Raw genomic sequence first — 11,194 nt, 5'->3', positions numbered from 1 at the left:
GATTCCGATTTTAGGGGTTTTAATTTGGGAGTTTTAATCTGTGAAATATGGGTTTGTGAACTGTAATTTGATAACATGCATGCTGTTGTTGATGAAGATGTGTGGTATTTTAGGGTTTGTGCACTGTGATTTAATATACATCTTGTCTATTTTCTCTTCTTTCCTTGTTTTGCAGCCTGGTTTATCTTGACATTCTCATGCCACCATTAATAGAGAAACAATAGCAACTTCCAATTTTTTTTGCAGCCTGGTTTATCTGGTTTTGTAATTTTTTTTGAGGATTTGTTGTTCTGATATTTGGGGTTTTACAATCTTGTGTAATTTCTGCTTCTTACTATGTTAGAGTTTGCTTTTTTATTTTGCATTTTGCTTTATTATTTTGCATCTTGCTTTGTTAGGGTTTATAGTTTTTATTAGTGTTATTCTCTCATTGGAAACTAAGTACCAGCATGTTTGGCAAGTGAGACTATAATCGATGACAGGGATACAACATATGAAGAGGATATCAACTTTGCTGGGACCAAGAAAAGTGATTCAAAAAGGTACAAGTTGTCTTACAAGCTTGCTGAGCAAAATCGATTTTCTGGTCCTTTCTATATCAAGTTAGTTTCTTCCAAATATTGAATTAACCTCAATGTAAAGTGTCAGCCGAACACTGAAAAGTTTCACATGCTGTTGGAAAATTTAGAATCCTATATTAATTCTATTCAAATTACAGGTTAAAATGACGTTAGAACTTTTGTGAAAAAATGAGGTTCGACTCTGTTCCTATATTAATGATATTCAAGGTCAGGGATATGGAAAGAAAGCAGGTCACTCAATGTTCTTTCTTGAGAATATTTTTGTTCCACCAATCAAATTCCGCCCTCCCACTAAAGGAGGTGATATGGTAAGTGTGAATAATAAATAAAGACTGTTAACGAGTTGTACTATTTCTCTATCTTCTTTGTTTGTACTCCATGTTCTTGCTTCTACTGTGGAGTGTGGAATATTTCCAAAGTTTGTCAATGCAAGGTATAGGTTTAGGGAAGTACTCTGAATTTAAAATTGTTGTGGGATATAAATGTAGGAAAAATGTACTTATGAAATTGTTAGCAGATATATATAGATTGGAAAATGAAGGATTTTTGTTAGAAAATTCTATCATGACTCATGCGGGCCATTCTTAGGAAAGCAAGCCAGCAGGATGTAAAGGTAATGTGAAGGGAGGATATAAGGATGAAATGCAAATCCAGTTTCTTTCTTGGTTTATCACAAGAACACACTTACCCTATCAATTTAGCTAATCTCATTTAATGGGATAAAGCTTGTAAATTGCTGGCATTCAAAGTATAACTACTCCTTTTTAGTCCTTTCAAAGTATAACATTCACCTTATTGACTTGGACTTGGGCAATTGTGTTTGTAGGTATCGGAGCATACTCATACTATTTTGTTGAGTAAGATTCTGCAGTCTAACATAAGATTAGGGGATGCCCATCTAAACAAGAAGGATCCCTCGATGGTTTTAGCCAGGTGGGTGGAACTTCAGCAATCTGTAAATGTGCTCTTTACCAGTAACACTTCTGGTGAGAATTTATTCTGTTTTATTTTGTTTTGGTTTCTTTTTTTAGTTGTAACATGCAGACCTGGGTGTAGTTGGGTAATATATTTTATAAATATCTTTAGATTCTTGTTTGATTCTTGTTGCCCCCATTCTTCCAAAAAACGGGATAGAATTTCAGCACAAGGCAAAAAATAGACTTATGGTAATTCACGCTTTGTGATAAGTGGTTTCGTGACGATACATTTGCATAGCCACTAGTTCATAATGCAGAAAAATTAATTGGCTTGATGCATCACCATTTGCTGCTTTTATGGAAAGGAAACTTTATGCTATTAGATTATGCTTTCTCTCCCAATTTAAATTTTCAGTCAGTTTTCCTGCTAATATGCTACTTTTGCTTCTTGACATTGCAGGAAAAACAGAATATGTTTATGCTCGTGTGAAGCTTTCAAGATATTCTTTAGAGGTTTTTCTATTTATTATCCTTAAAAAATCTTGCCGTCTATGTTTGTTTAATGTTTTTTTTTTTTCCGAGGATGCAAGTTCCATGGTTAATATAATATATCAAATATTTATGTGGCTTTTTCCTTAAACCTACAGGTAGCTTTGATTCTAGACCACATATATAATTCCATATAGTAACACATATTTAACAAAATAATTTCAAAATGATTTAGAGTCAACTGAACTTTTCAAACAAATTGAAGCAAAATGCCCAAGAAATTCAACCTTTAAGATCCGGACCACAGAGCCAGGACACACAACATAAAATACCAAAAAATGTGTTTCCTCATTTCCATAAGGAAATGCATCAGAACAAGGGAAGAACACGTGTCATACAATTTCTGAGTAAGCACTAGACATTACACATATGTGAGGGGAAATAATCTTGTGTAGTTTATTAGGGAACTTGTCTTTATTGTTAAGTGTTAATACAATTGTGTACTGCAGTTTAAATAAAAGACTTGATGTTAGGGGGAGCATTAGATTTGTATAAGGTTTATAAAGAAGTATCCTTATTCATAGAATGAGCGAGGACTAAAAAACTCAAAAAAGGAAAATTTCAGGCTAATTCCCTTGAGATATACACAAGGATATGTTCAGACCACTAGCTCATGTATTCATCTATGATTTATTTGTGTTTATTACTTTATTACACTTTGTAAGAAAATGTCATTGCTGATTATTAATTATACTCTTGTTAGGTTCTGTCTGAAGATTTACCTGCTACTATTTCTAAAATATCATTTCCAAAGATGATGAAATGGAATTCCCAAGTATGTGGGATTTGAGGCAGATGAAGAACCAGAAATCTCCCAAATACGATCTTCCGTTGAACAAGATATTTAAAGAACAAGATTTTTTTCTCTTCTATCAGAAGGTTAATAATTTTTATTAGAAGATACTTATGTAGGATACAATATTTTAGTTTTTTATAGTTTATTAGTAGTAAATTCTAAGTGGTCTAATGTATATTTTGATATGGGTATGTTTAATTTAGTGTGAGATGTATGAATACTCATTTATGATCATCCCAATATTTTTAGTTCATTATAAATATATTTTGTTAAAGGATAATTTTTATTATTTAAAGAATATTGTATGGTATTATTATGTATTTATTTTTATTTTATAATTTTTGACTAATTTAATTAAAAAAATAGGATTATATAATCATATTACTAAATATTAGGTTTTAGAAAAATAAATTATTAGAATATATATATAGAAAATAAAAAAAAAACAATGAGGGACCTAAGGCTACACTTATATACAGTAGTTATAGTATACAAAAAAAAAAAAGAGGGATCTAAGGCTACGCTTATAAAAAGTAGCTATGGTATACAATGTGGCTACGCTTTACAAGTGATGCAGTAGTGTTGAAAAGCGTAGCCTATTCTGGAAAAATGAAAGCTGAAAAGCGTAGCCTTTGATCTTGGACAGCATCACTTGAAAAGCGTAGCCTATTTCCAAACGCCAAAAGCGTAGCTCTTGGTGCAGAAAAGCGTAACCTTTGAGAATAGGCAACGGCCGAATAGGAATCACCCCAAAAAGTGTAGCCGTAGCCCAAAGAGCATAGCCGTAGTCTAAGGTATCATTTTTTTTCACTTTTGACTACACTTTTCAAGTGTACCTAAATGTGTGTTTTTCTTGTAGTGGGAACCCATGGGAGGGTCACGATTCTCTCTTTTCTTTCTCGGTCATTTCTTTCTTTTATTTTCTTCGAGCTCAACTTTGTGATGAATGAAGAAAAAAGGAAGATTGATTAGGGGATGATAGTGACTAGTGAGGAACAACAATTTGTGGTGATTAAGCTTTAATATGTGTCATTGGTTATATATATATATATATATATATATATATATATATATATATATATATATATACTTGCATGCCATCCACGTTTCATATCTTTCTTTTACTTCCTTAATGGCCTCGGCCAACTCTTTTTCTTATTCTTTTAAACTCTAATTATTATTATTATTATTATTATTATTATTATTATTATTATTATTATAAAAATCAATTTAAATTTTTGCTTATTAAAATAATTTTTAATAAATAATTTAAACTAATAAAATAAGTTATAATTAAATTAAAATTTAATAATTATAAAATTCTATTTAATTTTTTTTGGTAAAATAATTTTTTTAAAAATAAAATTTCAATAAATATAATGACACATAAATAATTAATTATTTAATTTTCTATTATCAGAAATAAGTTTTGAGAAGAATTGTGTTTGCTATTAGGACTCCTATTAAAGTTAACCTGACTAATAAAAAAGCGGAGTGAGATAGATTTGCGAAAGCATGTGTGTAAATTGATCTTGGACTACTGGTGGTGAAAAGAGTTAAGATTGATGGTGTCTTATATCAGATTGAGTATTAGAGTCTGGATCTTATTTGTGATGTTTGTAATTGCTATGGCCATTCACATGCAGATTGCCCTAAGCTTTGTGAACAGAGTGAGAAGAAATAAAAGCCCAAGAAAAGGGAGGTTCCAGTTAGTTCGATCCTGCCAATGATGGAGACAAATGGCAAAGGTGTGGTGCTTAAAATTCAAATTTAAAAACTTTACAAATTTAGAAAGAATCGGATGGATAATGAAGATAATCAAAGTAAGGAAAGAGTTTCGGATGCTAAGTTCCGTGAGACATATAAGGAAAAAGAGGGATCTTTATACTATTTGCATGATGACCATGTCATTAATAAAGAGGACATATGCAATGGTGAGGGTGTTTCAACAGAGGTCACCCACATAAAGAAGGGTATTATGGTGGTTAGAGAGAATTTGTCAATCATACAAACAATCGTGGCTTTGTTCTAAAAACAACCTATAAGAAATCAAGCCATATCCAAATAAAAGGAAAATTTGCAATGAAATATAAAAAGCACACCAGCAACATTGCTTCATTGTCAAAGACTACGGAATTTGGACAAACTTACACACCGGTTGAAAATTCTCTTTGTAAGAGGACTAGGCTAAATTCGATTCAAAATTCACTGAGCGATACTGGATAACTAATACGCATCAAGCTAAGGAGGATGTGGAGAACCCCTTGCTAAAAGGGGTAGCTATGACTTGAGGTATTTATGGTCTATCCCAAGACAAGCTTTTCTTTTCCTACTATTTTATTATGGATAGTAGTCATTTATCGATTGTGGCTTGGAATGTGAGTGGAGAATCTAATAAGAGTGCTTATGTGCATTGTAAAGAGTTAGTTCTTAAGTATCAACATCCTTTTTTATTATGCTAGAGACTCATGTGATGTATGATAGATTAAAATTTTTTTTAGAATCATTTGAGTTATTGTGCAATTAGCGTGTTAGAAGCCTAAGGCCACAGTGGTGGCATTTGGATTTTGTCTTCTGTTATTGTTATAAGTTGTAGGGCTACTAGCAACATAGAACAATGTGTTAATGTGGAAGTCCTAATACTTCTAAGAGACAAGATTTGTAGTGCCATCTTTTTTATCTAACCAATAACTATCATTTGCCTTAGATGGTTGTCAGAGATTTCAATGAGATTCTTCACTCGGATGAGGTTAAGGGTGGTTCTCTCAATGAAAGGAGAGCTGACATCTTTGTTGATACTCTGGATAGATGTGGGTTAATCAACTTGGGATTCATAGGAAGATAGTTTGCTTGGTTTAGGAGGGTCATTGGAAATAGAGATATGGCAAAGAAGTTGAACAGGCTCTATGCTAATCAACAATAGTGCTTTCTTTTCTAGAAGCTTACTCAGATGTATTAAACAAATTGCATTTTAATCATTGATCGCTTTTAGTGTGATGTTCAAAGCCCTCCCCTTAGAATAGTAAGAGACCTTTTAGTTTTTAGGTTGCTTGGACAACTCACCCATTTTATTAAGGTTGTTCAAGAAGCCATGAAAGTTGGTACCCCAAATGTAGTGAGATGCCTTAGAAATGTGCAACAGAGTGCTCTATGATTTAAGAAATTTTTTGGAAACGTATTTGTCAAGAAGAAGTAGCTCGAAATCAAATTTAACATTTATAGTATTATCTAGAGATTTCTAATGAACTAGAGTTAAAAAGGAAGAAAAGAGCTTGAATGACAAGTATAACACAACTCTCTTACAGGAATAGCTTCCTTCGTATAAAAAAACTAAGGAGTAGTGAGTTAAGTTTAGAGACAAAAACACAATTTTTTTTCACTTGCGGACTCTCACCCGATGAATAAGGAATATGATTGACGGTATTTATATTGAAGATAAGACCTGGTCAACGGATCAATATAAGACCTGGTCAACAGATGATGTCATTAAAGCACAAGCTTTTTTGTGCTATTCATGCTCTTGGGAAATCCCCATCCCCCATCTCACAAGAGAAGCTCGTCAGAAGCTAACAGAACCTGTCACTATGAAAGAGGTTAAAATGACAGTCAAGGGTATAAATTTCTTTAAAGCTCCAGGACATGACGACTTTCAAGCTTTCTTCTTCAAAGTGTTTTAGGATACTATTAGTGAGGATGTTCATAAGATTGTTTACATGGCCTTCTCTGATGATTTGGTGGATCCATCTGTGTTTGAGACTATCATTGTTCTCATTCTGAAGGTGAAAACCCTAAATTCATTCAAGGATTTTAGATTTATGAGTCTCTGTAATGTAGTTTATAAGATCATCACTAAGATCTTGGTCGATCATTTTTGTCCATTTCTTTCTGAGGTGGTTGGCCCCCTGTAAAGAGGTTTTATTCCTAGAAGAGGAATTATAGAGAACATCATTGTGGCTCTGGAACTTCTTTAATTTATGAAGAAATAAAAATCCAAAGTGGATTCTGTATCTTTCAAGATAGATTTGGAAAAGGCTTATGATAGATTTGATTGGAAATTTCTTCGACAAACTCTTCGAAGTTCTGGTTCCCCTAGTGGCATTACTCACTTAATTATGAATTGTGTTTGCTCGTTTCACTTTCTATCTTGTGGAATATTAACAAGCTTGAGAATTTCAGTCTAATAATAGGATTAAGACAAGGAGATCCTATGTCACCTTATCCTTTTGTCCTCTGCATAAAAATATTGGCTTGCTTAACTGATTATAATATTTCTATTGGAGAATAGATTTTTGTAGTTGTGTCTAGAAAGGGGCCAAGAGAGTATCATCTTATATTTACGGATGATCTCCTCTTGTTTTTACAAATCCTAAAAAAGTTAGGTGTAGGTTGTTATGTGTATTATCAATACCTTTTGCAAGGAATCAGGAATGAAATTCAATTTTGGCAAGTCTAAAGTTATGTGCTCTAACTTTGTCTTAAATGCTAGAAGAGAGCTATTTACTGGAGTCTCCTTTATTTGGTTTTCTCAGAATTTGGAAAAATACTTGGGTGTGAATTTGGGTGATACTTGAGTAAGAAAGAAATGCGTTCAGGCAATGATTAATAGAATCCAAGTTCGGCTCACGAATTGGAAAATAAGTCTTTTTGAAAAGAGTTGGTAAATTGTGTTTGATTAAATTGTTAGACTTATGTATTCCTATTTATCAAACACAAGTTTATTGTTTATCAAATTATGCTTGTGACAAAATTAACTATATTATTAGACATTTTTTGTGGAAAGGCAATTATTCCTAGGAGGGAAGATACTTCTTTTTGGTGAAATGGAATACCCTTTATTAATTCTAAAAAAAATGAAAACCTTGGAATACGGGATAATGGATGCACAAACACTGCATTATTGGGTAAGTTGGTCTAGAAAATTCTAACGTGCAAAGATAAACTTTAGGTTCAGCTTCTTGTGCAAAAATATTTGAAGAAGAGTAGTAACTGATATTCTTCCTTTTATAGCTTTGTTTCTCCTTGTTGAAAAAGTATTGGAGCTGCTTTTTTCTGAGTTAAAAGATGGCTGATGTTGGAATACGGGATCTTTAGAGCAATTATTTTGGTATGATGCATGGACTTCATATGAAAAATTATGAGTTCTTTTGCCTTATATCCATATTTCTAAGCTTGATTTAGCAATTGGTGTTGTCTGGGTGTACAATAGAGACTTAAGAATTTGGCAACACCATTAATCAATGAGGTAAGGGATATTGTCACAAATCTAAATTCTTCTAGGTTAAATAATGATCAACCTGGGTGGTTTTGGGGTGAAAACGCGTCTAGATGCTACATGGCAAAATGGGGTTACTAATAACTCATAAAACAAAGACTTAAAGCACAAAGCATTATAATTGGAATTTTAATTGGTTGTGGCAAAGTAATATCGTAGAGAAGGTGAAGGTTTTGATTTGGCTTGGAGCTCACAAATCGCTCCCAATAACATCATTCAGGTACCGAAATAGTATGGATGAGAGTGACATTTGCTCGAAGTGTTAGGAAGAGGCAGAGACAGTATTGAACTGCTTACTTTATTGCCAAAAAGTAAGGGATATTTGGAACATCCTTATTTTTCCTATTCTACTAACCACAACAGACTTTAGGTCTTAGGTTCATGAGTCTTTGAGAGAGGAGGAGGGAATTAATACTGTGGGTCTCTCGTGGATATGGATATATAGGAATAAGGACATCTTTGATCCTAATGACCGGTGGTCGTTGATAGAAGTCATTTTCAACATCCGACAAATGATTCAAGACATGGAGGCCACAACCTTAGAACGTAATACTTGAGGGAACAATTGTACAATTTAACATGGTCGAAGCTGCCAGAAGGCTAGATCAAGGTGAATTACGACACTAATGTTTTTACAGAATGACAACTAGTGGGTTTTAGGTATGTTATTAGAAATAACTTAGGTTTGTGGTTCAGTGGATGCACAGGTTTATTGCTGCCCTGGAGAGTTTTCCGGTGAAAAATATTTGCTATCTGGAGGGGACTTTTCTTGGCATAGGAGAGTGATAAGAAGATGGTTATTTTTGAAACATATTCCAAGGATGCTCGTCTTGTTGTACATAGACAATCAATGTCAAGGAGAGATGATGATGAAGACCTTGTTGCTAAGGTTCTAGAGCTTTTGGGTAGAGCTTGGAAGTTCATGTCTTTTCGATCATCACATTTTCAACAGACAAATTAATGTTGCTTTTTGTTTTCCTCTTTCTTTATAATTTCTTTCTATTTTTATTTTATTTGTGTTCATCTGCTGTCTGTTTCTTGTTCCATTGCCTGGGTTACATATCTCTGAAAGAGTTGGAAATACTTTTAGTCCTCTAATCTGTCACTAGATTTATATATATAATTGAGTTTTGCTAATGTCAAGACACATAAATAACCTTAATAACCAACATCTTTAGTAAGATTCTTTGTAACTTTCAATGCTTGTGTAGCTATGAAAGCACATACATAGGGCACGATTAATTAAATTACCTACTAATTATTATTATTCGGGATATTCCCCTAGGAATCTTGTAAGTAAAAGTATGTTTTTTTAGTTTTTAACCACCCCATATATGATACACGGTAAGAAATTAAATAAGGGTAAAAGCTATTGTTCCAAATTCCAATAGTCTTGTTCCTTCAGCAACTGAAACAACATAGACAGAACAAAAATGTAGAGAGAAAAATCAATCACGGAAAGTGGTTGTGCCCCTTTTGAAAATATGAAAAGAAAAAATGACAGAGAATCGTATGATATTTATCCGTGGAATATAATTGGAATTTCTAAAGCTGGTTGTTCATCTTGCTCATCATCACCAACTTCATTAAGTATCGGATCAACTGTTCCATCTTCACCTACGCTTGTATCATGCTCATTATTTTGAACTTCAACTCTACCATCTTTCACCATAGGCAAAGAGGGAGTAATATCCAAGTCAGAAAAATCATCACTAGGTTGAACCATTGGCTTCTCTGGATTATCAATATCCTTCAATGTTTGGTCTTCAACAAAGACAATATCTCTACTCCGAATCACCTTTTTGCTAATAGGATCATAGAACCTGTAACCAAACTCATCCATGCCATAGCCAATAAAAATACAGTGATTAGTCTTTACATCAAGCTTGTATCTCTCATCTTTGGGAATATGAACAAAAGCTTTACATCCAAAGACTCTTAAATGATCATAAGAAACATCTTTACCTGACCATACCTTCTCTGGCACTTGAAATTGCAAGGAAACACATGGTGTCTGGTTCAAGACATGAACAACAGTGCTCAAAGCTTCATCCCAAAAAGATTTTGCCAATCCAGATTGTGACAATAAGTACCTAAATCTTTCAACCAATGTTCTGCTCATCCTTTCAGCCAAGCCATTCAACTAAGGAGTCTTAGGAGGAGTCTTCTAATATCTTATACCATGCTCTTTACAATAAGCATCAAATGGACCTGAGTACTCACCACCATTGTCAGTACGAATGCATTTCAACTTCTTCCTAGTTTCTCTTTTAACAGAAGCTTAAAATTACTTGAACACATTCAAAACTTGATCTTTGGTCTTTAAAGTGTAAACCCATAATTTCCTAGAATAGTCATCAATAAAGGTTACAAAATAGATAGACCCTCCAAGTGTTCTTGTCTTCATTGGCCCACATACATCATAATAAACCAAGTCAAGTATCTTCGGCTTCTTTGAAGGTGGATGGCTCTTGAAAGAAACTCTGTTTTGTTTCCAGCAAAGCAATAGTTTCACTTTTGCAAAGCCACCTTACAACTAGATAAAAGATTCCTCTTGGATAACATATTCATGCCTTTCTCACACATATGACATAATCTCTTATGCCATAAATCAGTTTCATCAACAAACTCAATAGCATTAACAACATCTTTCACAATCTTTGCTTGAGTTAAATAAAGAGTAGAGTGTCGTGTACCTTTAGCAACAACCATGGAACCCTTAGTGAGCTTACAACTATCATGAGAAAATGAGCTATCGAAAGTCTTCATCATACAACTTACCAACAGAAAGTAAGTTCAACCGAATATCTGGAACATACTTCACACGCTTCAAAGTCAACTTGGTACCGTTGGAGGTTTCTAAGAAAACATGTCCAACATCGGCACATTTTGCAACACCTTGATGAGCCATTTTCCGATCACCAAAATCACCAGGAGTATAAGATATAAACAAATCCCTCATAGATGTAACATGAATAGAAGCACCACTATTAATCACCCAACTAGTGCTATTATCAACAAGGTTAACAGATTCAAACTCTTCAACAAGAAGAAAATCATCATGAGTTACATTGAACTT

At 33.5% G+C, this 11,194-nt stretch overlaps 1 protein-coding gene across 1 annotated transcript; it reads left to right on the top strand.

Moving 5' to 3' along the window:
- The first annotated feature begins 820 nt into the window (after window positions 1–820).
- Window positions 821–2,837, top strand: LOC107612306 (DNA-directed RNA polymerase I subunit 1-like). The gene is made up of 4 exons (XM_088496166.1): window positions 821–889; window positions 1,408–1,567; window positions 1,959–2,011; window positions 2,751–2,837. The coding sequence occupies exons 1-4, from the start codon at window positions 821–823 to the stop codon at window positions 2,835–2,837; spliced, it is 369 nt and encodes a 122-aa protein (XP_088352292.1).
- Window positions 2,838–11,194: the final 8,357 nt, after the last annotated feature.

The sequence above is a fragment of the Arachis ipaensis genome, chromosome B8, assembly GCF_059453495.1.
Source record: "Arachis ipaensis isolate K30076 ecotype BB chromosome B8, ASM5945349v1, whole genome shotgun sequence".
In the NCBI taxonomy this organism is placed as follows: Eukaryota; Viridiplantae; Streptophyta; class Magnoliopsida; order Fabales; family Fabaceae; genus Arachis; species Arachis ipaensis.
The sequence above is the reverse complement of the archived record's forward strand: the minus strand, read 5'-3'. Positions and strand labels throughout refer to the sequence as shown.

What these genes read in the sequence shown, in the direction of transcription:
- LOC107612306 (XM_088496166.1), top strand. Translation starts at nt 821, where the DNA reads ATGTTCTTTCTTGAGAATATTTTTGTTCCACCAATCAAATTCCGCCCT. An exon ending in CTTTACCAGTAACACTTCTG is followed by an intron (nt 1,568 to 1,958) that starts GTGAGAATTTAT and finishes TTGACATTGCAG; the next exon opens with GAAAAACAGAATATGTTTAT. An exon ending in TTTCAAGATATTCTTTAGAG is followed by an intron (nt 2,012 to 2,750) that starts GTTTTTCTATTT and finishes TACTCTTGTTAG; the next exon opens with GTTCTGTCTGAAGATTTACC.